The sequence below is a fragment of the Urocitellus parryii genome, chromosome 4 (genome assembly GCF_045843805.1).
Source record: "Urocitellus parryii isolate mUroPar1 chromosome 4, mUroPar1.hap1, whole genome shotgun sequence".
Taxonomy (NCBI): domain Eukaryota; kingdom Metazoa; phylum Chordata; class Mammalia; order Rodentia; family Sciuridae; genus Urocitellus; species Urocitellus parryii.
In genome coordinates, this window is record NC_135534.1 from 3,327,131 (window position 1) to 3,354,970 (window position 27,840).

The 27,840-nt window shown below is 59.6% G+C and overlaps 1 protein-coding gene across 1 annotated transcript; it reads right to left on the reverse strand.

Moving 5' to 3' along the window:
- Nucleotides 1–9,298: 9,298 nt before the first annotated feature.
- On the reverse strand, nt 9,299–16,813 carry Th (tyrosine hydroxylase). The gene is made up of 13 exons (XM_026411301.2): nt 16,724–16,813; nt 14,861–15,088; nt 13,288–13,462; nt 12,955–13,043; nt 12,722–12,789; nt 12,323–12,373; nt 11,821–11,966; nt 11,606–11,741; nt 11,335–11,404; nt 10,952–11,008; nt 10,749–10,844; nt 10,357–10,490; nt 9,299–9,458 (listed from the first exon to the last, which is right to left on the reverse strand). Exons 1-13 carry the CDS (start codon nt 16,811–16,813, stop codon nt 9,299–9,301), a joined length of 1,500 nt encoding a protein of 499 aa, XP_026267086.2.
- Nucleotides 16,814–27,840: the final 11,027 nt, after the last annotated feature.

Sequence of the window (27,840 nt, forward strand, 5' to 3'; positions counted from 1 at the left end):
AGACACGCCTACACATGAAGACACATTCTGCTACATTTTTATGACTTTCAAGATTGGGGCCACCTTCTACAGCCACTTTGATGTGGCCAGATCATGGGAAGTGCCCAACAGAGCCTCACCAATCAGGAAAGGAAAATGCTGGTCACATAGCGCGACGGCCTCCCACAGTAGCAAAATGAAATTAAACCTCTGTCTCTCACCCTGCACCAAACTCAACTCAAAGTGGATCAAAGACTTAGGCACTAGAACAGAGACCCTGTGTTCCTAAAACACAAAAAGTAAAAATCAAGAATTAATAAATGGGATGGATTCAAATTTAAAAGCTTTTTTCTCTGCAAAGGAAATGATTAGTAAAGTGAGGAGAGAGCCTACAGATTGGGAGAAAATCTTCACCACATGCACCTCCAGTAAAGCATTAATCTCTAGGATATATAAAGAATTCAAAAAAACTTAACACCAGAAAAACAAATAACCCAATCAATAAAGGGCTAAGGAACTAAACAGACAGTTCACAGAAGAAGAAATACAACTGATGAACAAATATATGAAAAAGTGTTCAACATCTCTAGTAATTACAGAAATGCAAATCAAAACTACTCAAAGATTTTATCTCTTGTCAGAATGGCAATCATCAAGAACACAGGTAACAATTAATGTTGGTGAGGATATGGGGACAAAGGTACACTCATACATTGCTGGTGGGACTGCAAATTGGTATGACCACTATGGAAAGCAGTATGGAGATTCCTCAGAAACTGGGAATGGAACCACCATTTGATCCAGCTATTCCACTCCTTGGTTTAAACCCAAAGGGCTTAAAATCAGCATACTATAGTGACACAGCCACATCAATGTTTATAGGAGTTCAATTCACAGTATCTAGAATATGGAACCAACCTAGGTGTCCCTTAGTAGATAAATGAATAAAGAATATGTGGTATACATACTCAATGGAATACTTAATGGAATAATACATAATTTTAAAATTATGGCATTTGCCAATAAATGGTTGGAGTTGGAAAATATCATGTTAAGCAAAATAAGCCAATCCCACAAAACCAAAGGCCGAATGTTTTCTCTAATATGTGGATGCTAATTCACAATAAGGCAGGGGTACTAGGGAAGAATAGCGTTATGTTAGATTAGGTAGAGGGAAGTGATAGGAGGGAAGAGAGGGGATGTGGGACTAGGAAGGAGAGTAGAATGACACAGACATTATTACTCTATGAATGTATGTGACTGCATGGCCAATATGATTCTGCAACATGTACACTCAGAAAGATGAGAAATTGTATCCCATCTATGTTTGATACGTCAAAGGGCATAAATGCATTCTAGTGTGCCATAAACCCAGGCAAACCTGTTATTTTCTTATATCAGTTGCTGACGGTGAGAAAGACCCTTACCTGTTCAAGCCCAAAGAATGGGCTGAGACACAGGGTAACAGCAAATGTGAGGCTTTACTTTAATAACGGTCTTGAACGATTGGGTGCCTATAGGTCAGGGACACACCAATTGGGTACAACCAGCATTCTATCCTCTAGAGCACAATATCCCTCCTCTGTTCCTCTTTGGCTGAGTGCAAGGGGGTGTACAATCTTCCAGAATGTCCCCAAGATCTTACTGTCTCCTGTTGGGCTATTTAAAGAAATTGACCTTAAGTGGTCCCCACCTCCTTTGGTTCTCCTGTGGTGGAAAAGTCGCCCTGGCTTGAGGACCCTTTGGCATGTGCACAGTTTACCTCTGGTGGTCAGATGGGCCCCTTCCTTCTCACCCCTCTCTGTCAGGGGCTGTGACTCTTACCCCACTGTCACCTGCTTGCCAATTTCCCCTCCACTGCCTCTCTCACATCCCAAGTCATTTTACATTTACAGCTAAATATCATATTCTGAAAACAGCTCACTGAACTTTCCGTTCTCACACTGAGTCTGTCTTAAATTGACATTCTGAAGCAATCCTCATGAAATTCTGAATCACTCCTTTTTAATAAGATGAAATGCTTTACTCTTTTCATAGTATTTTAATCAAAGTAGAGCTGAAACTTTCTGTGCTGTTTGCATACAGAATCATGCCTGTTAAAATCGTAACTTTCAGTAATCTTGCTTTTAGGTTAAGATCCAGAAACAAGCAATTTTAAACATTGTTTTTTCATTTACCAATTTATAAAAATTCATTTAATAAATGTTACCTTACATAACTCAAGAAGCCAAGAATATTGATTTTTATACTTAGTTGATTTTTAAGTATCTTAACTTTGCAAATTAATCTATTCTAACAAATACATTTAGGAAGATGAATCCCATTTGGATAAAAATGAATTTACCATTTCTAACTTAGGTTACCCATGAAAACCAAGACATCAAACAAGTCTAGTTAATACTCTAAGTCAGTAACTCCTGCCAAAGAAAAGTACTTGGAAGCAATAGACATTGCCCTTTAAATAATTTATAGAAATTAATGCTCTCTTGATTGGTTTGCTACCTAGAAAACCTGTGGGTGAATAATCATAAAGATATCTTTATTTGTATCCATTTAACCAATTTAAGTCATGTGAACTGAAAGGCATTTGGATCCACCCTGGTGTTTGTTTAATTTATAAGTGCTCATTTATCTAGATGCTAATTTTGACACCATGAAAACAATATAGACATATGCATATATGTAGACACAACATACAAGACTCAGGTATGCATGGATAAACATAGAACAGACAGGAGACAAGGATTTGTAGCTTTTTACTGAGTTTTAAATTCCTACAGGTAGGAGGTAAAAGAACTATTAGATTTAACCCTTTAGAAATGAAAACAGAGCCTATCACAGATTCTTACAATATGGCCCAGACCTGGGAATGGCCTGTACTTTCCACTATCCTTCCATGAACTAGGCCTAGAATTTTCCCGGGAGATTTCTGTACACCCCAAACTCTCTGCATACTCAATGAGTGCACATAAAACAGCAGCGTGTCATTGTCTTTGGTTTCTTCCCCTTTTTGTCCTAAGATTATCTCTCCAATGAGGGCTATCTGGGGAATTCAGTGTCTTTTCCCCTGATGGCTCCCTCTTCTCTAGACTGGAGTTGTTTTCCTAGAGGGTCAAACCTCCCACAGGTGGTCTCTTGCTCTCCCACCCCCCACGCCCCCATCCCACTGTCCTGGGTGAAGTCTCATGTTTCTGAATAGAGGTTCCACTACCCTTTGGGGAAGTTTCTGGCTCTCACATCTCAGTCACACTCACATGACCTCTGGATGTCCCCACCCCAAGGAAGTACTTCTTTCTCCAGAATAGGTTTTTCTACTTTGGTCTGTGCCTGGCGTTACCTAGGCACCTTGGCACTTGCTAGGGCTCTCTCCCTGGGCTACAAATCAGGTTTTGTTATGGGGTTTGAGGTCAGCCCCAGGGACTGTGGGTCTCACCTCACTCTGAGGCCTTGGCCTTCCTCTGAGGAGGAAGTCCCTGTGAGCTCCTACGTGATGGACAGATGCAGACTTGGGTGGGCGGTTCACCTGCTTTTATCCCCAGTGCAGCACTGTCTCCGCTCTGATAGAGGAGCTTAGAGTCACCATCTACGTGGCTGGCTGATTTTAAAGTTGGGGAAGGCTATGGTGTAAATGGCTATGCTCAGACATAAGCTGGGAAGCTCAAAATGCCTATGATTGGGTCTGACATCTCAACTAAGGCTTAATACCATACTCTGAAAATGAACCACTGGACTTTCTATTTCACACACTAGGCCCTCGGTGGGACTCAGCGTCATTCTTAGGGTCACAGTGCTGCTCAGGGCCTCCCCCTGAGATTTAATGAGGCTCGGGGTCTTCCACAGGGTCTCAGTGGAGATCAGGCCCTTGGGTCTCGGTGTTTCTGACACCATCCCCAGTGTCACAGTTGTCCTCGGGGCCTTCTCAGGGCCTCTCTCCTGGTCATGTTGACGCTCAGGCCTGTCCAGGGTCACAGTGGTGCTTAGGTTCTTCCCCAAGTCTGAGTGGTTTCATGGGCTTCGTAGGCATACAGTGGAGCCCAGGGCCATTCCTAGGCAGGCAGTGTCACACCTGAGCGATGCTCACATCATCCTAGTGTCACAGTGGTTCTCCAGGCTTCTGGGCCTTCCTCAGAAGCCAGGTAGTGCTCAGGGATTTTCCCAGACTCTAAATGAATCCATCACTCTCCTGAGGAGTGTCTCAGTGGAGCTCTTGGACGCTCTCGGGGTCTTGGTAGATTGATTTCAGAACGGTCCCAGGGTTTTCATGGGATCTCAGGCACTTGCCTGGGGACTCGGTGGGACTCACGGACATCCTGGGGTCTCAGTTTGTCTCAGGGCTTTTCACAGTGTCTCGGTGCCGTTCCAGTATTTCAGTGGAGCTCAGAAACGTCCTCTAGTGCGCACGGGGTGGAGGACCTGCACGGGTGAATCTGAGGGCCCTTCCCAGTCCTCAGTGGAGCTCAGCACCGTTCCCAGGGTCACCTTGATCCTCAGAGCCTTCCCCAGAGTTTTACTGGGGCTCGGGGATTTTCCCAGGGTTACAGGGGTGTTCAGGGCCTACCCCGGGTTCTTCGTGAACCTCGGGGTCTTTCCAGTGTACCTGCCAGGCTCAGGACCTTCCCCCAGGTGGTATATGTGCTCAGGCTTTACCTAGGGCCTAGCTGGGGATCAGAACCTTCCATGGCGTGCTGTTGGATTCAGACCTTCCCCAGAATTTCACTGGGTCTCAGGGCTGTCTACAGAATCTTAGTGGGGATCAGAATTTTCCTCAGTGTTTCTGTGAGGGTAATGGCTTTCAGTAGAGTCTCAGCGGCTCCATGGCCTTCACTTGGGTCTAAATTGTGTTCAGAACATATCCCAGTGCCTCACTGAGTCTCCATGTTTTCCAGGAAAGCCACTGGGCTGATGGTATTTCCAAGTTTTCTAGTGGGGATGAGGACCTTGGTCTCAGTGGGATCCAGGGTCTTTCCCAGGGTCACAGTCAGGCACAGGGTATTTCTCAAATTTTAGTATTCTTACTGCTTTCCCCGAGCACTCAGTGGGATAAAAATTCCCTGTGCCTCAGTGGTTTCAGACCATTCCCCACATTCTTGATGGGCCTCAGGCCTGGCCTGGAGATTGAGTGGGATTCATAGCCCACCCAGGATCTCAGCTTGTCTCAAGGTCTACCCGTGGTTTTCCCAGAGCCTCGGTGGGACTCAGAAACTTCCCCAAGTACAAACTGGGTTCAGGGCCTACAAGAGGAATTCAGTGAATCCCAGGGCCTTGTCCAGTTCTCAGGGAGCTCAGAGCATTCCCAGGGACGCACTGGTGCTTATTGCCTTACCCCGTGTTTACGGGGCTCAGCACCTTCCCCAGTTTCTCGGTGGATCTCACAGCCTTCCCGGGGGGGCCTCAGTCAGGTTCCCCAAGTGTGCATAGGAGATGGGGGCATTTTCTAGGGTCTCAGTAGGGATCAGAACCTTTCCCCCAGAGTATCCTTGGGGCTCAGGGCCTTCCCCAGGATCTCAGTAGTTCTCAGAGCCTTGTCCAGCATTTAAGTTGTCATTAGGGCCTCTCCAGGTCTCAGGGGGCTGAGGTGTTTCTCAAGGGACCGACTGGGTTCAGGGACTTCCTCGGAGTCTCTGTGGGGCCCACTTCTCTGCCCACTGTCTCAGTGAGCTCAGGCCATTCCAGGTGTTCTCAGTGGGGCTTGGGGCCAAACACCAGCTCTCAGGGGAGCTCATGGTCTCTCTCATAGTTTCCTAGTGGGTCAAGGGTTTTCCCAGGGATCTCTCTGGGATCAGATTCACCACCATACCTCTATGAGAACAGGGCTTTCACTAGGGTCTCCGAGGAGCTCAGAACTTTCAACAGGGTCTTTTCCAAGTTCTCAGTGGGCCTCTGGGCCTTTCCTAGGGTCTCTTTCTGGCTTAGGGTTTTTCCCAGGGTCTCACTAGGGCTCAAGGTCTTTCCCAGAGTGGGGTTAAGAGACCTCTCCAAGGCCTCCTGGTGTCTCATGGTCTTTGGGGGTGTCTACCTTGTATCAGGACCTTCCCTGTGTCTTACTGGGCTCAGTGCCCTACCCAGAGTTTACTGAGGTTCTCATGGGGCTCGGGTACAGGTCCAGAGTCTCAGTGGGGGCTCAAGGACTTCTCGGGGTCTCACTGAGACTCAGGGACTACCTAAGTCTCTCCATGGAGTTGAGGCCTTGAGTCTCAGGGTTTACCCAGAGTTTCAGTGGGACTCAGGGCTGTCCACAGATTCTCAGTGGGGCTTGGATTCTTACCTGGTGTCTCTGTGGTGATGGGGGCCCTTAACTGAGTCTCTGTCCAAGCGCAGGGACTTCCGCAGGGTTCCAGCATATTCAGTGCCTTTTTTATGGTCTCAGTGGATTCAGGGTCTTCCCCAGATTCTCAGTGACAGTTTCCAGGTTCTACATGGGGCTAAGGGCCTTGTCCTGGGTCTCAATGAATCTCACAGTCTTCCCCTGGGAACAGGGCCTTCCCAGGGTCTCAATGGGACTCACCATCTTCCCCAGAGATTAGAGGGATTCAGGACATGACCCAAACTCTTCCTGATCTCTGTGGGTCTCTCAGTGGAATCAGGTCCTTCCCCGGGGCTCAGGTCTTTCCCTAAGACCTGAGACTGGGGCTCAGGTCTTTCCCTAAGTTCCCTCTAGCTTCATGGCCTTTTCCAGAGACTCAGTGGGGCTCAGTGTTACCTCCAGACTCTCATTAGGGCTCAGAATCTTTTAGGTGTTCTCAGAAGGACTTAGGGCCTTCCCCAGGTTCTCGGTGGGGCTCAGAGTCTTCAGTGTCTCTGTGGGTCTCATGATATTGGTGGGTGTCTACCTTGTATCAAGCCCTTCCTCAGAGATTCAGGAGAGGTCAGTGATAGACCCAGAGTCTCAGTGGGGCTCAAAGACAGCCCCAAGGGCTTAGCTGGATTCAGGGCCTTACCTGGGGCCTCAGTGAAACTCACAGCCTTTCCCCGGATCCCAGTGAAGGTGACAAATTCCCCCAGAGTTTCAGTGGGGCTCAGGGCTAAAATCTATAGGATCTCATGGGGGCTGGAATTTTTACTCAGTGTCTCTGGGGCTCAGAGCCTTCCATAGTGTCTCAGGGATTCTCAGGTTCTTAATGGTGTTCAGGAGATTCCCCAGGGTCTGACTGGGGCTCAGGGTCTTCCCCAGGGTCTCAGTGGGCTCAGTGCCACCCTGAGAGTCTCAGTGGTAACCAGGGTCTTCCCCATGATCTCTGGGGGCTCAGTGGTGCTGAGATTCTTTCAGATGTTCTCATGTGGCTCGGGGATCCACGTGAAGTCTCAGTGGTACTCAGGACTTCACTAACACCGCACTGGTACTCGGGGTCTTTCACAGGTTCCCAAGAGGGCTCAGAGCCTTCGCCGTCTCCGTGGGGCTCTGTGCTACTCCTGGAGTCTCAGTGGGGCTCATGTGTTTTCTGCAGGTCTCAGTGGGGTACAGGGACTTCTTCCAGGATCCACTGCATTCAGGGCCTCCACAGTTGTTTCAGTGAGTCACGGTGCTTTTCCCAGGTTCTCAGTGGAGCTCAGCCCCACTCCCCAGGTCACAGTTGTGCCCAGGGCCTTCCCCAGGGTCTTAGTGGGTCCCGGGGCCTTCCCTGGGGTCCAAGTGGCTTTCATGGCCTTTCACAAGTTCTCAGTGTCTCACCTGGGTTCTACCTTCCCCAGAATTCCAGTGGGGCTGGTAACCAAGGCCCAGGTCTCATTGGTACTCAACGGCTTGCCCCTGGTGACCATGAGATTTCAGGCCTTTTCCATGGTCTCCATGAGACTTAGGGTCTGCCCCAGTGTTTCAAGGGGCTGTTGGCCTATCCAGGGTCTTTCCACAGTCCTCAGGGGGCTCCAAGTCTTCTCCAGATTCAAATGAACTCATGCTCTCCCAGGGTCTAGGTGGGACTCCCCGTCCCCTGACCCCCCGAGTTTGAGGAGGGCTTAGGGCTTTCCCCAGCGTCTCACTGGGCCTCAGAGCCTTCCCGGGACATCAGTGGGGCTCATTTCCTTCCCTGGGTCTGTTGGGAGCCTAAGGTTTCCCCCAGTGTCTAATTGTCCTTGCAGTCTTTTGGAAATTGTTGCGTACTCCCCTCGGGCTCCAGGGACATGGTTGGACACAGAGTCAGTACTGAAGGGGCAGCTGACTGGGAACAGCCAGGGAGGGCTGGGGAGAGCTTTCCAGGAGGGCTCTAAGGGTGAGCGGGGCTTCCCAGGCACCTGGAGGAAGTGAGCAGAGACTTGAAGACTCGCTGGTGTCCCCTGCCGCCCCATAGGAAGCATGGAGCAGGCCACCTACAGGAAGGCCTGGCCTGCACTCTGCCAGGACAGAAGTGGGGTGGGATGGGGCCTGGCTGGCTTGGCCTGGAGGATAATGGGCCTCTAGCTGCAGGCAAGGCCCAGGCCTCCTGGGTTGGTGGGGGGCATCCCAGAGCCCACAGGCCACCGCCTTTGTGGAGACTGAGGCTGGGAGGGTGTGCCTCGAGCAGTCCAGCTACACCCTTCCCGTCGGCACGCATTTTGGGGACACCATGGAGTCTCCTCTTAGCTCCAGGGTCCTGCTCTGTGGTGAGGGGACTCCTTTCTCAGGGATGGGGGACCCCTCTCCCTCTCTCCCTGTGCCTGGTTGTTCTCCAGGGCGAGAACTCCCACACAGGCAAAGAGGGTCTGGTCTGCAGCCCCGTACCAGGGACCACTCAAGCTGTGGTTCCTGCTTCCTTCCTGGGCCCAGGGACTTCCTTCTCCTACCTCCTGGTCCCCACCTTCGCTGCCACCTCTTGGAGGTGGAGCAACTCATCCAGGGCCTTATTCAACCCTCCTAGGGCTGCCAGGGAGCTTGGAAATCAAAGAGGCCTTTGGGTGGTCAGGGAAATGAGGCCAGGGTTGTCCTGCCTGGCCTGGGGTCCCCAGGGAAGTTGAGCTAGACCAGGAGGAACATAGGAGGGACTCTCCAGCAAGGCCAGGGACACAGAGGCAAGGCAGCACAGAGAGACCTTTCCTTTATTGGGATGATGAGCAGGATGCAGACGGCATTAGGGGCAAGGTGACAAGCAAGGCCGCCTCTGGGCCTTGGAGCACAGGTGGTGGCAGCAAGACAGGACCTCCTCACAGGACATTCACCAGTCATGGAGCTGAGAAGGAGCAGGTGGGTCAGCAGGGAGCCGGGGTGACGGGGGGTGGGTTCTGGGTGGTCAAGACCCAGCCCCTATGTGGGCCTGAGCTCAGGGACAGGGCAGGAGCTGGGAGAGACTGAAGGGACCAGGAGACTCCAGGGCAGGCCTGCTGAGGCCGTGGGTCATGCACCATGCACCTAGCTGATGGCACTCAATGCCTGGGTCAGGGTGTGCAGCTCATCCTGGACACCCTCCAGCGAGCGACGGATGGTATGGGGACTGTCCAGCACATCGATGGCCATCGTGTATGGGTCAAACTTCACAGAGAAGGGGCGCTGGATTCGAGAGGCATAGCCCCTGGGGAGGGAAGTCAGAGGTGGGTGGACCCTCAGTCACCTGGTAAGCACCTGGAGGTGTGGCGGGCTGGGCAGCCAGGGGCAGGGTCTGCTGCCTCTGGAACATCCCGGGACAGTGTAGGGGCTGGCCAGGGATGAGCTTTCCCCCAAAGAGGGTTTGACCCAGGAAGTCCTGGTTGAGCCCTCAAAGCAACTGAGGCCTCCTCCAGGGCTCGGTGAGGTCCGGGCCAGGCACCTTCTCTAAGCAGTCCTGGGCCAGGAGTCCTCAGCCAAGAGAAATGCTAAGCAGGGCCTCCTCCACTGGGAAGCCTGCCCTGACCCAGTGCCCTGGAGTGCCCCTAAGTTATTATGGGACTCAGCCGTCCCTTCCATGCTGGACACAGCCCCTGGCCTCAGCTTCCCCAGGGCACAGAGCAGCTGGAGGAGAAGTGAGCAGACCCTTGTCCAGGATGAGCCTGCAGGCTCTGCTCCCCTCTCTGGGACCCACTGGCCACTGTACCCCATCCCTCCATGCTGCCGTGCTCCCCACCACAGCCCCCAGCCACCTCTGCCCCCTGTCCCACCCTGAGGTGTCCCCCATCCCATCCCAGGCCCCCGCTGCTCCAGGCAGGAGGCTGGGAAGGCCCCACGCTGCCTCCTCACAGAGCTCAGCCTCTGCCACGGCCCAGCAGGTGGCCCTGGCCCTGGCCCTGACTGGCCACACGGCAGCCTCACCCCACGGGCTTCCCTCTCCCAGATTCCCTGGGGTTCTTCTCGGGGAGAGCACTCCTGCTGTGAGGGGAGGCTGTGCCTGAGGGTCGCTTTTCTCCTCTGTGAAATGGGTTCAAAGCTGAGCCCTGAACACAGGGGAGATGAAGGCCTGGCTGCACCGGGGCGGACGGGGCCTCACCCTGGCCTACCTGAGCTTGTCCTTGGCGTCACTGAAACTCTCAGACACGAAGTAGACGGGCTGGTAGGTCTGATCTTGATAGGGCTGCACAGCAGCAGCCTCAGGGTCGAAGGCCCGGATCTCAGGCTCCTCAGACAGGGAGTGCTGGAGGGAGGCCACAGGTGTCCCCGCTGGCCACGCCCCAGGGCCCAAAGGAACCCTGACCGGACTCCCTGGTAGCTGTGGGTGTGGGCCCACCCTTTCTCCCCCAGGATCCTCCAAGGCCTGGGGACAGTGTGGGGTGGGGCTGGCCAGGAACGAGCTTTCCCCCCAGGAGGGTGTGGCCAGGAAGTCCTGGTGGAGAGGGCCCACCCCCTGGGGGCCTGGTGCCCCACTCTGTGCTGCCGCAGGGAGGGGCCTCACCAGGAGCTCCCCGTAGGAGGACAGCAGCCCTGCGCCGTAGGCCTTCAGCTCCCCGTTCTGCCTGCACAGCCCGAACTCCACCGTGAACCAGTACAGCTGTGGGAGGGCAGAGCCAGCTGCCCTGGTGCCGCAGCCCACGGCCATGGCAACAGACAGAAGGGGATCGGGCCTCCCGCTCCCTGCCCTGGAGGGGAGAGACCCACCGTGGATAGCTTCTCGATTTCCTCATCTGAGGCTCCCAGGGACGCAAGGCCGATGTCCTGGGGGTGGGGAGTGGAGAGGCTCAGCCTGGCATTGGGCCCAGGGCACAGGCAGTGGGGTGTCAGCTGCCTTTCTGGGGTCCCTCAGACACGGAAGGCATAGACCCTCCAGCCACCTTGGGCCCTGGGCTCACTGAGCCTGGGTGGGCCAGCAGGGGGCAGTGCCTGAACCTGAGCTCTGCCTGAGCCCTTCTCCCCTGGTGGTCTGGATACCCAGCAGGCAGGGCCCTGGACACACCCCACACAGTGGGGCAGAATGTGCCCGGACCATCGGCCCTGGCCAAGCCCCTCAGCACCCCCTGGCCCTAGCTGAGGCCCACACACACCTGGGAGAACTGTGCGAACGTGCGGTCAGCCAGCATGGGCACGTGCCCCAGCAGCTCATGACAGCAGTCCCTGTGTGAGGGCAGGAGAAAAGGGGAGGGTTGGCTGGGCAGGCCAGCCCCTGCCCCGTCCTCCAGGCTGGCCACGGAGGGCTGGCTCAGGACCCCAGCCCCTCGGTGTCTCTGCCCCTGTTTGTACACGAGCCTCCCCACGGCCTCATGCAGGGGCTCAGAAGCATATGCCGGGCCCTCCTGGCCCCGGGTGGTCACTCACGGCTCTGGCGAGTGCATGGGTGAGGAGGCGTGGCGGATGTACTGGGTGCACTGGAACACACGGAAGGCCAGGCTGGCCAGGAAGTCCCTGGCCGACAGAAGGCCAGCCACAGGCCGCAGCTGGAAGCCCGTCCGCTCTGCAAGGGACCACAGTCAGGGTTTGGGAGGCCAGCAGACTGACCCGCCTCTCCCTCCTGGCCAGCCCCCAGCCCGCACCCTTCAGGAAGCGTGAGACGTCCTCCAGCTGGGGAATGCTGTCCTCGCGGTAGCCGCTGAAGCGCTCCAGCAGCCGGAAGGCCTCCAGGTGCTCGCGGCAGGCGTGGGTGGCGTACAGGCCCTTCAGGGTGCTGTAGACCTCCTTCCTGCAAGCCCCGCAGCTCAGGGCCCACCAGGCCACCACGGCCCCAGGGCTCTGCCCATTCCTGGGGACCCACTCCACAGTCCCTCCTGTGGCCACTGCGTCCACTCCCCATGGCCTCTCTGCCACTGGGTGGGGATTTTGCTGTTGGCTTTGGGAAGTTCAGGGGGCCTGGGGCAGGGAGGACATCCCTGGAGATAACCTGATATTCCCGGCCAAGGCTGGAAGTCCCTCCTCCACCTGGCCTTAATCTGCCCTGCCTCACAGTGTCCTAGGGGCAGCCCTCACGCACAGGAGCCGTCTCCCTGGCTCTCCTCGTGCCCGGCCCTGCCCGTTCCCAGCCAGCTGTGGGGGTCTCACCAGGTGGCAATCTCCTCGGCTGTGTACTCCACTCGGGGAATGGGTTCACCACTGTTGGGGGGTCAGCTGTCAGCCACGGCCCCCTGCCCCGGGGAGGGGAAATGGCGGAGTGCAGTGAAGCCTGGGGGCGGTGGGCAGGGTGTGCCGGGCTGTGCCACCTGGGTGGCCTTGGAGGCTGCTGAGCCTCTGTGCCTGTGTCCTCAGCTGGGATCTGAGGACAGTGCCAGTGGCCACCTTGGAGCAGTATAAAGTGGACGGCCAAATAGGCAAGGGCAAAGCCTGGAGCAGAGCGGCTGGGGGCTCGACCCCAAGTGGCAGGTACAGTGGCCGCGAGGTGAGGACATGGGTACCCGAGGTGCTCCCCCAGGGCTGGCTGGGGTCTGGGTGCAGGGCCCTTACTGCTTGTACTGGAAGGCGATCTCGGCGATCAGCTTCCGGCGCTGGCGGTACACCTGGTCCGAGAAGCCCTGAGGGCGTCGGGAACAAGCACCGGTCAGGAAGTCGCCTGCCCTCCCCGCCCCCTGAGCCAGCCAGCAGACAGAGCTGTCTGGGGCCAGTTGGGGGGTTCATAACCACCCCACTGGCAATGGGGTGGACACCGACCAGGCAGGAGGACTTGGGCACCTGCTCACCGGATGGTCCAAGTCCAAGTCAGGATCAAACTTGGTGACCAGGTGGTGACACTTGTCCAGCTCCGACACCTTCCTTGGGAACCATGGGACTTCAGAGAAGACAGAGCAAGAGGGCCAGGTGAGCACAGTCTCCCGCGGACTCCCTCACCCTGCATGCATCCTCTCCTGGGGACTTCTGCCAGGCAGAGTCTGCTGGGCTGTGACGGGAAGGGTCCTGGAGGAGGCCCCAGGCCTGGATGTGACTAGGTGGCAGAAGTGGGGAGGGCTGCAGCCAGGGGCCCCTCACACCTCAAAGCCATTTGGTGGTACCCAAGGACAGACAGCTGGCCTCACCCTTGTCCTCCCCGGCACTGCGCACGTCATCTGACACCCGGCGCACAGAGCTGAGTAGGGCCGCCAGGTCCCCGCTGGGCACTTCAAAGCGCACAAAGTACTCCAGGTGAGGGCTCCCTGCCCGTGGCCTCTGGGCTGGCCGGGTCTCCAGGTGATGGATCTTGGCTTCAAATGTCTTCAGGAGTAAAAGGAAGAAGAGAAAGTAGGGAGACAGAGATGGAGAGACACAGGGTAGAGACAGAGATGGAGAGACACAGGGTAGAGAGAGATGGGGAGACACAGGGTAGAGACAGAGATGGAGAGACAGAGAGTAGAGACAGAGATGGAGAGACATGGGGTAGAGAGAGATGGGGAGACACAGGGTAGAGACAGAGATGGGGAGACACGGGGTAGAGACAGAGATGGGGAGACACGGGGTAGAGAGAGATGGGGAGACACAGGGTAGAGAGAGATGGGGAGACACAGGGTAGAGACAGAGATGGAGAGACACAGGGTAGAGAGAGATGGGGAGACACAGGGTAGAGACAGAGATGGAGAGACACAGGGTAGAGACAGAGATGGAGAGACAGAGAGTAGAGACAGAGATGGAGAGACATGGGGTAGAGAGAGATGGGGAGACACAGGGTAGAGACAGAGATGGGGAGACACGGGGTAGAGACAGAGATGGGGAGACACAGGGTAGAGAGAGATGGGGAGACACAGGGTAGAGAGAGATGGGGAGACACAGGGTAGAGACACAGAAATGGAGACAGAGATGGAGAGACAGAGATGGAAACAGGTAGAGACAGAGGTGCAGACGGGGGGGGGGGGAGACGGAGCGATGGAGGGGGAGGGGGCTGGGTGGGCTCCCGGGAGGGGGCACTCACAGGAGACTGTCTCCCAGACTTCTCTGAGGCTCCTACTCCCTGGTCAGGGCTTGCCAGAAAACTGGTTTCTGTCTAAAAGTCCCCCCAGGAGCCTTCACAGCTGTGACCTTGACCCCACTTCCCAGTGACCTTGCCTGTGTGTCCCCAGGCCATGCCCAGATAGCCTGACTCCTGGGCTGCTGGTGGAAGGACTGCCTCCCAGGCGGCCTCATCGGAGCGACCCCCATGCCCAGGGCTGATGGGTGGGCCTGGACCCCACCAAGCAGAGGACCTGAGACTCAGGCCCCTGGGGATGAGGGCTGAGCGTTCAGGGGCCTGGGGGGCAGCGTCCTCCCACCCACCTCTCAGCGTCCAGCAGTAGGACCTGGGGCCACACAGCAGCTCTGGGGGACCAGGGGACAAGGAGGCTGGCTCTCGTATCATTGGGGAGTTTCCCTGGAAGCCAGGTCACCCACCAGGACAGTGATGCCATCCGCCACCACCTTAGCCACTGCCTCCAAGGACAGGTGGGGGACACCATGGTCCGTGCCCCCACTTCCCCACTGAGGCCCCTCTCATCCCACCTGTTGTGGGGTGTCGGGGGTCGAGGGGAGCCATGGTCTCCTCACCTCTGTGGCCCTCGGGGACCTCCCACTTGGCCCTGTCCACACACACCCGCAGTGGTGAGCCCAGCCTGCCCCAGGGCACAGGCTGGCCACAGCCCTCACCTCAAACACCTTCACGGCCCGGGACAGCGAGCAGGGCTTGGTGCCCTTCAGGGAGAAGAGCAGGCTCAGCAGGGCCCACCCATCCTTCTCCTCGAACGCCACGGCCTCCAGGGGGTCTCCGGGCTCAGAGGAGGCTGCCGCTGCTGCTGCTGCCGCCGCCGCCGCCGCCTCCCGCTCCTTGCGGGCATCCTCGATGAGGCTCTGCCGCCGCCCGATGAAACGTGGGGACTGTGGAGACAGGGACCCTGTGCCTCTCCTCCTCCTCAAGCCCCACCGACCCCACCCCCGGGGACCGAGTCAGGCTGCACGGCCACCCCAGGAGCACGCCTCGGCACCCGGGCCTCTGCTGGGGTCGGCTGACCCAGGCCGCCCTCTCCAGGCTCCACAGGCCCTCAGGCAGCCGGGCTGGAGAGTGCTGGACACCACGGCAGAGTCAGGGTGAGAGGGCCTCTCAAGAGACTCTGTGTCACCTGTCCCCAGGACTGGCTCTAAGTGGACTCAGGACCTGCCTGTCCTGCTCCCCAGAGGGTCAGCAGCCGAGTCCCAGGAAGCAATGCCAGGTGTCCTGGGCTCAGGCAGGAGCACCCAGCCTCTGCCCAATGTGGGTCCTGTCCTTCCTCAGCCCAGGCCCTTCCTCACACCCTCATCTGGACAAGGTGCTTCTCAGCCCAGCACCCAGCCAGGTGATCCCCTCGCCTTGCCAGCCTCCCCCGTCAGACCCCCACCTCTGCAGCCTTCCCCCTGGCCCCTCTCCTGGCCAGCACCTTGTTCTCCAGCACCCACTGCTCCAGGGCACGCTGCCTGTGTGCAGACACTGTTGGCCGCGTCCCTTCCAACCATCCCTGGGTCAGTGTGTCTGACCCCCTGCAGCCTGCCCAGGCCTGGACTGGGAGCCGTCAGCTCATCACTCAGCGGCTCTGCCGCCGCCCGATGGGAATGGAGGGAGGGGCAGAGGCCCTCTGAAGCCTCGTCCTGACTCAGGGGTGGGTTTTGTGGCCACCACCAGGGCCACAGTCCCAGCCTGGGAAGAACCCATGAGGTTGGGTGGGCCCTGGAATCCCTGGAAAGAGGGAGTCTGGCTGGAGACCTGGAAGCGAGCTCTCTTGACCCAGCTTTCCCTGAGAAGTGCCTGGAGATTAAGTTTCTGGGAGACATTGAGTTCTCTGAGCAGAACCTGTCCTGGGTGAGCTGATCATTCCTGGTCCCCAGGCTGAGCAGAAGGCCCCTCTGGTGGGCTGAGAGCCCCAGACTATCCCCTGCAGCAGGGCTTCCCAGCCATCTGCCTTGCACCCCCCTGACTCTTGGGTGCCCAGGTGCCAGGCCTCCAGGGAGCAGATGCATGGCAGGGGAGGGAGGGCAGGTGGAGCGAGGGGAGGGCCAGGTCACACTGGCACCCAGAACCTGGGCCTGCACCCCTGTCTGCCTGGACCCCCACTGTGAGCTGCCGCCAGGGCTGGGAAGGGTCCTGGCCCCCTCCCACTGCAGGTGAGCCGCTGGTTTGCTGACGGGCAGCTGAGCAGAGAGGCTCGGTGTGTGCCGCGGCTTGCTCTGGGCTCCTCTGGCAACCCTGGCCGAGGGCAGTCATGGGGTTCCCTCCCAAGACCCCAAAGGGGGATTTTTTTCCCAATTCAATGAACGGGACCACAAACCTGGAGAGACAGGCACAGGGAGACAGGCACTGTCCCACTCAGAGTCCAGCAGGACACAGCAGAGACACACACCAGGAAACAGGGACGGCTGCCAGGGCTGGACCCACACCAACCCCGGGCACCCATCTGGCCAGGGGCTGCCGTCACCCACGGGAGACAGCGGCTGCTCGGGCATCCGGTGCACTCTGGCCAACAGTCCAGGCACTCCCCTTACCATGATAGCCTCTGCCTGCTTGGCGTCCAGCTCTGAGACGGCCCTTCGGAAGCCCTTGGGCTGCGGCGTGGTGGCGCTGGGTGTGGGCATGATGTGGCGTGGGGGTCCAGGACTCTGTCTCGCAGCCCTTACGGGCGGCCTCTTAAAGGCTGAGCTGACGTCAAAGGCCCTCTGGGTCCTCCACCTCCCACCTCCCGCCTCCGCCTCCCTCTCGCTGCCTGCTATGCCTGAGGGAGGCAGGGGTGGGCGCAGAGCGGGGAGACGCAGGAGAAAGGGCTCTGTCCCATTAGATCTAATTGCCTCCATGTCGCAGGCACCTGCCTCTGAATCACCCTCAGTCCTGCAGCACATGGACCAGGGGTGGCTCACGCTCTGCCGGGGCAGGGGACAGCTGGGGTCCCCGCAGCCCCACACCCAGGGTGCGTAGAAGATTCTTTACCAGATTTTCCCACAGGCCCAGGGGCAGGTTTCCATCAGAGGCAACCTTCAGGCTTGGCGTCTGCCTGTGACCCCAGCCCTGCCTGCCCGTTTGGCCCCCGTGCTGCCTCTGCGGTGTGGTCCAGTAGGCTGTGGAATGTCCCGGAAGGCCTTCCCTCCAGTGTCTCCTTCACCCGATTCAGCCCTCCCCAAGTGCGCCAGGAGGGGAGGCCCACCCACCGTGGCAGCCCCACCGTCCCCCTCCAGCCCCTGCCTCCCTAGGTCCCTGCCACCCCTCCTCCTCTTGCAGGAAGCTCACCCTCCTGGGCATTGAGGGCCCTGGGCTCCCCACCCCGCCCCTGGGAGCTCCCACCGGCCACCCCTTTTTCGGCCAGCCCTGGGGTGACAGCACTAGAGCCAGCTTTCCTCGGCACCCTCAAGACCCTCCGCCAGTGGCCTCCTGCCCACCTCGTCCCGGCTGCCGTCCCCCTGCCCCACCTCCCCAGCCAGGCCTTCTGGGAAGGGCATCCTCTCTCACTGGGGGAGAGCACAGAGTACCTCCTCACCCCTGGCTTGGCAGGCAGGAGGCCAAAGGCCAGCACCCACCCTGAAAACAGCAGGTTAAAGAGAAGGAAGACCGGCCAGGCGGGCCCTGGGCACCCAGCATGCCACCCCCAGCAGGATCCTGAAGCCTGGGCCCCTCTCCCCTACTGCCACCTGGTGATACCCTGTGACCATCCACTCCCAGGGCAGCTCTGCCCCTCCAGGAACCCACACTCTGTTCTTCACAGCTGCTGGCCTCCTCCCTCTCCAACCCTCCTTCAACAGGCCCTGGGACTGCCCCCAGAGTGCTCAGCGTGACCCTCGGTGTGTCCCTGTCTCCGGGGCCCAGTGCTCAGTCAGTGCCCAGGAAGGTCCCCGTACATAGCACTGAGCTCTACCTCCACAGTTCTAACCTCCTGCTCAGGAGGCTCTGGGCTGGGATACCCCTTCTCCTGGCAAGCTCCTATGCACCCACAGAACCCAGTCCCGCTGCCATTCCCTCTGCAATGCCTCCTCTTTCTTGCCATATTGACCGCCCACTCCTCTGCTCCCCCCTGTCCCTTGCTCCTCCCTAACTCCCTGGGGGCAGGAACTTGCTCTCTTGAACTCCCTCCTGTCTCCTGGTGCCCAGCATCAGCCCAGGCCTGTCTCACCTCCTAGACACTTTTCCCCAAGAAGCAGGAGTCCAGGGTTGGGCCAGAGTGGGCCAGGGACATGTGCCCCACCAGCATTGAAAGGGTCTGCCCTAGACACCCCTGTCCCAGCTCTACCCCCTGGTACAACTGAGGATCCACACCCTGACCCCCAGGCCCAGGGGTGGCCTGGCCTCTGCCAGCACCCTGTCCTGCCTAAGCTCCAGAAGTCTCTCCTGCTCCCCTGGGAGCCCCGGAGATCCGCTGCCTGCCCCCCACCCCGGTGCACCGCTGGGGAATCCTCAGTGAGACAGGTCCAGGCAGGTCTGTCCTCAGTCCCACCCCGACCTGCCCCGACCAGGCCCGTGTGCTCAGGTGGCCCAGAGCAGGAGGCGACAGACCAACAAGCACCAAGCAGAAGGATCACGGCCGCCCTGCCGGATGTGGATTTAACCTTTCAGCAAATGTCTCTTCACTGACACAAATATTGCTTTTTAATTTGCTTTCCTGCCTGGGCTGGTGGAGCTTTCAGGGAACCTCTGTGGGGAGTGGGGTCAGGACTGTGCTTTCCAGACCCTTCCCTGGGCCCAGGGCACCCTGAGTAGAGCACAGACCAGAAGCTGAGGGCAAGGAGGCCCCTGGGTGGCCTTCAGAAGACCATGATGCCTGGCCTCCTGCCCCACTCAGGCCTCCGGCCTCACAGCCCACCCATCCGCAGGTCCCTGTCCCTGGAAGCCCTCCCCCAAGACCCATCCTCCAGGGCTGGCTCCCATGCTGGCTCCAGGGCCAGGGCCCCGCTCTGCTGCCCTGGCCAGGACTAACCCTGCCCTCTGCTTTACGCTGTGCCCGTCCCCTACCCTAGTTGGCAAAGGTTCTCAGGAGCCGCCCTGGTCAGCACCCTCCCTCCTGGGCTGAGCCAGGCCCTAGGACAGGGGCTGTCACTCCTCGCTCCTGTTCCTCTCTCCAAAGTCCTCTGCCAGGGCCTCTGCTCAGGCTCGCCCCCCACCCCAGGGTGGAGAGTCCCTTTCCATGATGGACTCAATGGCATGAGGTCAACCCTGCCTCCCCGGAGCCTGTGTGAGGGCCCTGGGGGGTCCTAACCCCCCACCTTCAGACAGACCATTCTGTCCATGGTGGGGGTTGAGGCTCAAGAACATGACCTCTGGTCACATGGCCAGTCTCCAGACCAGGTGCCCCGCCCCCAAGACTTGGGTTTTCTTGGGCCCTATGGTGACTATCCCCAGGGCTAGGGTCTCAGGACCCAGACGGCCAGGGGAGACATCTACCAAGCTGCAGCCAGTGCCCCCCCCCCACTTGCAAGAGGATGGGGCTGGACAGGGGCTTCCCAGAGGCCAAACTCAGGTCCCAAGAGCCCGAGGGCCAGAACAGTGTCCCCAAGGGAGTAAGGGGCTGGGAACGGAACCCGTGGGATGGGCTCCAAAGGGGTGGGTTAGTTGGAGGAGAGACACCGGCCAGCGCCCTCCTTCATGCAGCCCTCTGCCCCTGCTGCTGGCCCCGCCCTCAGTCATCCGAGTAATTGCAGGAGCCCAGCGCTGTGGCAATTAGGGACGCTGAGCCGGCTCTGACAAACGGAGCGTTCTCGACAGCCTCCTTCAGCGCCAGGCTTAATAGCCCATAATGACGGTGTGCCAGTGCCCCACCAGGCAGGGCAGGGCGTGGATCTCACCCGCCCGTGGGGCCTCTCTGCACAGCCTGGCCCACTTGGGGCCACCCAAAACCCAGGCCCCCCTGAGGGGCCCAGTGATGAGCTGCAGAGGGAAGGGGCTGAGGAGGGCGCTGCTCTGGGACCCCTGGCCATGGAAGATTTCCGACCTGTGGTCCTGAAAGCCCCAACCATGGCTGACCATGATGGGCACATCCGTGGGCCTCCTCCCCTAGGGTCCTGCAGCCAGGACACCGTGGCCCCAGACACACTGACCCAGGCACCCAGTGTGGACTGCCCCTGCTCTGGGACAGACTGTTGAAAATCAGGTGCAAACAGTTTGGGGCACATGTTTGGGGCCCAAGATCACCTCCCATGGATCGCCCAGGATGAAGGGCTTTGTCAACCAACAGCATCTTATCTTCCTGCAAGCACCTGAGCAGACACACACATCTGTGCGACTCGCACGTACACACACACCCCGCAATGCACACAGACAGACAGACAGACACACGCACACGGCCCTCCATGACCAGGCCCACTCTTTAGAGTCCCAGGGACCCAAGGTCTCCAGAGAAGTCCCTCCACCTGGGGGCCTGGGGGTCAGGGACACAGACCTGCAGGGCCACCAACTGACACACACACATCCTGGGAGATGATGGTGCCTTCTCTGGGACTGGGGGGCCCTCAGGATGTCATGCTGCCCCGGGCTGTCCCTGGTACTCCTAGGAGTAAGCCCAGAGAACAGAGGACAGTAAGGCCGAGAGCTCCCCCCGCCATCCCAGCACCTGCCGTCCAGGCTGGGCCTTTCCCAAAGTCTAAGGAGGTGCCCCTGCCCCACCCCCCAGATGGAAGGGGAACCAAGACACGGGCAGGATCCAGCTGTCCCGTCCCTGTCAGACCAAATGCCAGGGCAATTAGCCCTAAGGAGGCCTCGGACAGAGGGAGCAGGAGCCGCAGGGCTGGCGGACGCAGTATTGACAAGACGGCCGGGACCAGGCCTGAGGTCGATCACAGGCACTTAGGGATGATTGGGCATTTGGAAGTCAGAGCAGAGGCGAGGGCATGAGCAGAAGCTGCCTAGTCCCCACCACAACTCCGCTGGCCTGGGGTCAGCCCTCCAGGTCCCCACGGACGGAGCATCCCACTCTGTTCACTCCCATAGACCCCATCCCAGCCTTCACTCCCCCCACCCAACCTGCCAGGCCTGGGCCCTCCCCCAGGCAGCCCTCGGCCCAGCCTCCTCTCTGAGCCCCCTCCGGCCTGAGGGATGGACAGCACTGTCCCCTCATCCTTGCCCCTGGGGCCCGCCTGGATCCTGGAGACCCTCTGACTAGGAGACTGGAGGAGACTTCAGCTCAGCCCCTGAGTTGGAACAGTTTCATCTGGTCTGTGCACGTGTGCACGTGAACGTGTGCTGTGTGAGAGTGCACGCCTGCACCCGTGTGCACTCTAGCAAGTGGGTGTGTGTGCATTAGTGTCCACGTGCATGTGTACACAGTAGGGGCTCAAAAGGCCTGAGCAGCAATGGATATGTGATAAGCAGGTGACCCAGCTCCTGTGTCCCCCCAACCCTCACGCTGTGTCAGGGCGCAGGCCCTTGCTGTGCCCTCACACGGGTGATTCAGACCACGGCCCCCACCCACCACCGCCTGCACTGGCTCCTGACAGCCTCCAACAAATTAGCGGTGAAAAGCAGTAAGAGCGACATTCTGCCCCATTAGTCACTCACAGCCCGCAGCTGTGTTTTGACAGCAATCACATCTAATTGCAAGACCACTGTCGCCCCGGAGCCCCAGCAGCACCAGAGCTCGGGTGTGGGTCGCAGTCACCTGCCCATGGCAGGGAGCCTGGGCGCCCACTCAGGGCTCACGGTGGCAGGGGGTGACTTGTGCTCCACTTTCCCTGCCCCACAACCCCTTCCAATCCACAGGTGTGGACAAAGGCCCCACAAGGAATCCACTTCCCAGCTCCTGCCCCCTCACTGGGGGACTCCAGGAGAAGCTGCGCTGACAGAGACAGGGTGGCCAAGATGCGGTGACAGAGGGCTTGCTGCTCCACACCCCTCAGGGCCCTGGACAGGCAGCTGGTCCTCAGGAGGACAGCCCCAGGGGGAAGGGCCTGGGGAAGCACTGGGCACTCACCCACCAGGGGAGGAGGGCCCCTCAGTGTCCTCCCCAGGGGCCACCAGGGGGAGGAGACCTGGCTTCCATGTGCAGTGTCTGACAGGGAGACCCAAGAGGCAGTTTAGTGGGGACCAAGGGGGCCACACGCTGGTCAGGGCCAGGGAAACAGAACAAAGATGACCCCCAAGCCCTCTATACCAGTCTGGGCAGCCAGTCTGGACGCCTCCAGGCAGGGGGTCTGCTCGGCCAGAGACCCTCCAGCCCGGCTGTCCACCGGGCCCTCCTGCCCTCTATCCTGGGGGCAGCTCGGCTTGGTTTAGGGGACAGAGGGGACCCCTTCTCATGTCTTGTCTCCAGCCTGGACCTTCCCTCCCACACCTGCCTGCCCTGAGGGTCTGGAAGACCCTCTCCCAGGGAGCTCACCCCTGCTTTGGCCCCACGTGGACTCTTCAGTGGCCACACGGGGTGGCTTCCGGCCCCAGGGGAATGTGAGGTCCCCGCTGTAGCGCTATTACCCTCCTGGGAGGTGCGGCTCCGGGCGCCCAGGCAGCTTAGGAACACCTTCCTCCGTCCTGTCTGAGCTCCTGAGAAGCCAGAGCTGGGGGAGAAGCTCCGGGTGGGGAAGCTGCCCGTCTTAGGCACCACAGTGGAGGACTCAGACCCAGCCCCACCTCCACACCCACACTCTGGTGGTCGCTGCTGTGACCACTTGGACCCAGGAGCTGGCCCAATAGCCCCTATCCCCAAACCAACAGCCTCACACCCCATGCAAATAGTTCCCCTCTCATGCAAGTGGGGAAATGAGGCTCCGAGACCGATGGGTGTGGTCAGTCACATGGCGAACACGACAGAGCCTGAGACAAAGGCAGCTATTCCCCTGAACAGCACCACTGTGCCTCCGGGGCCCCTGTGAGCAGCCTTCTCCTTGGGGCTGCCCACTGTCCACTACGGGCTCCTGCCCTGGACCTGGATGTGTGTCCACCCCACTCCAGCCGTCCTCCCTGCTCCAGCCTGACCCCCCACACCCCTCCCATGGGGACCGGGGATTGAACAGGAGCTCCGGCCCTCCCAGCCAGGCGGAAAGCCCCTCTTGGAGACCTCCAGGTGCTGGCCCGCCCATCCTGGTGTGGGCAGGGGCAGGAGGGGGTGGGCGCAGGCACTTCAGGTGCTAGGCTAATCCTGGGCCCACAGGAGCCCCACGCTGGCTGACATTTGCAGGCTGCGGCGCTCGGCTGCGGCTCCTGTGACATTTAGACAGGCTTATTTGCCCTATGATTACTTCGGAGCCTGGATGATCTCGGCTGGTGGCTGGTGCCCGAGCTGCCCGCTTTGATCCAAAGCTTGTTTTCAATAAACTCACCCCCAGCTAAGCCGGTGCCCAGCCGGCTGCGTGCTCAGGCCCCACCTTGGAAGCTGGAGAACGTGCCTTGGTTTCCACGCTGGGTGGCCCCCAAGGCTGCCTTTGAGAGCCTCCCCTGCCTCCCTCCCGCCCTCTCCCTCCGTCCACCCTTCCTCCCCTTCCCTCCCTTTGTCTTTCTCCCCACTTCCTCTCCTTCTTTCTCCCTCCTAAGGAAACATCCCTGCTGCCCATGGGGAAACCACATGAGTCCACCTTTGAGCTCCGGTAGTAAGGGGTGGACATGAACCCGTGGACACTCTTCCCGTGGACAGTCAACCCTCGCAGGTGGACTCCTGTGAGAGCCCCTCCTAGAGGCTGCTGTAAGTCTCGGCTCCCCCCGGGGGGGCATGTGTGCCCCCGACTCACTGGCATGGGCTTGGGGTCCAGAGGCCTCACTGCTCTTGACTGAGTGGCCAGTGGTCAGCACAGCAGGACATGGGGAGGGCAGGGAGAGGGGCCACATCTGAGCTTGCCTTCTCTTCTGGAAGGGGATTCCAAACCCTTGAAGGTTTCCGACTCCAGGCCTGGGGTGCTGGCAGGTCCCGTCCTCCCTGCTGTGGCTGCTCCCTGGGAGTGGGGGAGGCAGCCAGAGGCCAGGCAGCAGGAGAGTCGGGAAAACTGAGGGAGGCACCGAGCCTCACAAATACTGGAGGACAAGCCTGAGGCCCCCACCCCAGAAGCCAGGAGAAATGTCCCTCGGGGTGAAGAACGGCCTCCAAACCTGCTGGTGACCCCAGCGAGTCCAGATAGACAGGGAAGTGGAGCAGCGTGCCACTGGGGGCAGGGACCCTGGGCTTGGGGACATGCCCTAGCTATCACAGAGGTTTCTGGTTCCTTCCCTGGGGGTCTCAGCTTTTGTGCCCTGGAGTGACAGCTGGCCAGGGCCAGGCAGACCTAAAGGGGGAAGCCCCCCCTCCTGCAGCCCAGGATCCAGTGGGGGAGGGGGCTGCCTGGGAACCCAGGGCTGTGGCAGATTGTGCAGGGGTGAGGTCCCTCTGTGGCACTGACCTACAGCGGAGACTCCGAGGTCACAGGCTGCCTGGAGCAGGGTCCGCAGCCAACAAAGATCCAGAGACGGGGTTGCTCAGGACCTCCTCCTGCCTGGGAGCCCCCTGCCCCCACCCCTCCAGAGGTGGGGGGCGCCCTGCCCCACAAGCAGCACTCAGCAAGGCTTCCATTCATCTGGGGGGCTGCTTGGGGCACATCCATTCCTCCCTGGGTGGAGGTGTGGCACACCCGCCCTTGTCCCCCACCCCGCCTGCAGGGTGGGCCTCTAAGCTCCCTAGTGCAGGAATAGAGGGCAGGTAGTGAGGAGGGGCTGCAGGGTCCCCGCAGGACCGTGCCACCAAGCCAACTTCTGCATATGGCCAGGCAGGGGTGAGCTGCTCTGCCCGGGAGCCTGTACCCTGCCTCTCCAGCAGGATGGAAGGGGATATCTCCCCTCCACCTGTTCCAGCCTGGTCTCCTCTTATGACCTCTCACCCCCCTCCCCTGCTCAGGGCACACACTGGACCCTTGAGGCCTCTGAAGTGGCCCCAACAGGGCCTCACCACCTCAGGTGCCATGGTCACCACCTCCACCTCTGGAGCCTTCTCAGCTTCCCAGATGGGGACTGTGAACACTGCTCCGACCCTCCAGCCCCACTCCCCCCTCCAGCCCCACTTCCCCCTCCACCCCACTCCCCCCTCCACCCCACTCCCCCCTCCACCCCACTCCCCCCTCCAGCCCCACTCCCCCCTCCACCCCACTCCCCCCTCCACCCCACTCCCCCCTCCAGCCCCACTCCCCCCTCCAGCCCCACTCCCCCCTCCAGCCCCACTTCCCCCTCGAGCCCCACTCCCCCCTCCACCCCACTCCCCCCTCCACCCCACTTCCCCCTCCAGCCCACTCCCCCCTCCACCCCACTCCCCCCTCCACCCCACTCCCTCCTCCAGCCCCACTCCCCCCTCCAGCCCCACTCCCCCCTCCAGCCCCACTCCCCCCTCCACCCCACTCCCCCCTCCACCCCACTCCCCCCTCCAGCCCACTCCCCCCTCCAGCCCCACTCCCCCCTCCACCCCACTCCCCCCTCCAGCCCCACTCCCCCCTCCACCCCACTCCCCCCTCCAGCCCCACTTCCCCCTCCAGCCCCACTCCTCCCTCCAGCCCCACTCCCCCCTCCACCCCACTCCCTCCTCCAGCCCCACTCCCTCCCCCTCCCTGTCTCTAGGCCTGTCAGCTCTGGGGACTTACCTGAAGTCTGTGAACCTGGCTTGTGTCCCTGGGCACAGGGTCCTCAAGGTCCATCCACATTGCAGCAGGCATCAGGACGTCCTTGTTTTTAGGTTGAGGAAGCGTCCACTGCATGGGGCTGGGGCTGGGGCTGCATGTACAGCGCTTGCCTCGCACAGGTGAGGTGCTGGGTTCCCACCTCGGCACTGCAGAAAACGTAAATAAATAAGATAAAGTTATAAAATATTTTTTTTTAAAAAAAGAGTGGGCTGTGTAGATGGACCACGTTTGTTGGTCTACTCGTCTGCCCAGGACACGTGGTTTGCACTCTGGTGACACTGCCATGTGGACCCGGGAGTGCACCTGTCTCCCAAGACAGGCTTTCAGTTCTTTTGGGTCCAGTCAGAGCAGGGATGGCTGATCCTCGGGTAGTGAGGCTGTGCCTCTCCGGGGACCTCCATTCTGTTCTCCTTGGAGCTCCCCGCCCCTCCCCTGTTCCAGGGCAGATTCCCCTTTGACACTGGAGCAGAGGCCCCACGCTGCTGCTGCCCCCCAGGGGGGCTGAGGCCCTGGAACCTCACCACTCTTATGAGGAAGGTCCTTCCTGGGCTGCCGCTGGAGGACCAGGTTCACCCTGCCCGGCTCAGCCCCTGCCCGGCTGGGCCCCGGAGCTACTCTGTGCCCAGAGGCCCTTGGCCCCTTCCCCAGGCCCCGAGGGCGGCTGTGCGTCCTGCAGAGCTTCTTGTGTCCTGGACCTGAGCCCTCTCAACACGTAGGTCCCCTGGCCGCTGGCCGCTGGCCCCAGCCCTCTTCCCTGTGCCCGTGAGCCCTGGGTCTGGGGAAGCCCTGGTGCTCTGTGCCCTCGGGGGAGCCGTGCTAGGGACCTTCTCGTGGCTTGCAGCCTGGGTCTCCTCTAAGCCCCACCCCAGGAAGGGTGATGCGGGGAGATGGCGTTCCTCGGGCCGGTGGGCCCCAGACCATCCACCTTGAAGTGCAGCCCGCACCTAGAGGACAGCAGTGACCGGCAGCATTTCCCTCTGCAAGATGCGGGGCCTGACCTCCGGGGGCAGATGCCGAGGGGCTGACAGGTGTCGGGGGTCAGGAGTCTCTGGGAGAAGCCCTCAGGGCCGCGAGGGCCGCGAGAGGCCAGGCCAGTGCCGTGCTCCTCCTCCGGCCTGGCTGGGAGCCTCCTCCCCTTCTGCACACCCAGGTCCGCTCTTCCTCTGGGTCCACGCACCAGGACAGCGTCCTGGCCCCGGGTCCTAGAAGAGATCCCGTGGTCTGGCCCCTCCTCCTCCCCTGACGGCCTCTGCTTCCCACTTTGTTTGTTTTGGGGGTACCAGGACTGGGACCCAGGGCCTCATGCATCCTAGGCAAGCAGTCCACCGCTGAGCCACCTGTCCAGCCCCTGCTGCCAATCTCCCAATTCCAGCCTATCGTCCCCCACCCTAGGATGAGTCCTCCATGTTCCTTTGGACACTTAGCTGCCCAAGACCCTCTCCCAGGTGAGGGTTTCTGAAAACATGCCCAGAGGCCTCATGGCTCCTCTCGGCTACTCCCACTCTCCTCCTGACCGTTTCCCAACACTGACACTTCAACGATTTCACCGGAGGGACTTCCTGGGTCACTCTCTCACTCAAGCATCTTCCATAGCTCCCACTGCCTGTAAATGGCTGCCTGACCTCATATCTTGCCAGGCACACCCCCCGCCGCCTGCCTGAACCCTCCTTTCCAGGACCCCCACTCTGTCCTCTTAGCCTTCACCCTCTGTATTCCCCATTCTCAGAGCCCACAGGAGGGGCTCCCTGGGTCCGGCTCAGGAGCAGAATTTCCAGACACTGTGGGGCTTCGCGTGTCTGAATATTGATTCCAGCTGCTGTGGATGCAGCCGGGAGCCTGCTCGGTGACAACCCAGACATGAGCGTTCTCAGAGACGTGCTGCCGGCCGAGCATCCACAGGGCCGTTTAGAGGCAAGCACGGGGGTGATATCGATCCCAATCCCACACCGTGGCCCGCAGCCAGCGCTTGTGCTCTGGGTCAATCGGTGCCACGATGACTGAAAGGCAGAGGAAGAGCGCCCACCGGTCCCCCCGTGCGGCTGCCGGGACAGGTGGCTTCACAGGAA

Bases quoted from the DNA above. Each gene is read 5' to 3' on its own strand.
- Th (XM_026411301.2), bottom strand. From the start codon at position 16,813: ATGCCCACACCCAGCGCCACCACGCCGCAGCCCAAGGGCTTCCGAAGG. The intron at 12,790-12,954 runs GTGAGCAGGTGC...CGACGCCCTCAG, and splicing joins ACTTGGACTTGGACCATCCG to GGCTTCTCGGACCAGGTGTA. The intron at 10,491-10,748 runs GTGAGGCCCCTC...GCCTCCCTCCAG, and splicing joins CCTCCTACGGGGAGCTCCTG to CACTCCCTGTCTGAGGAGCC.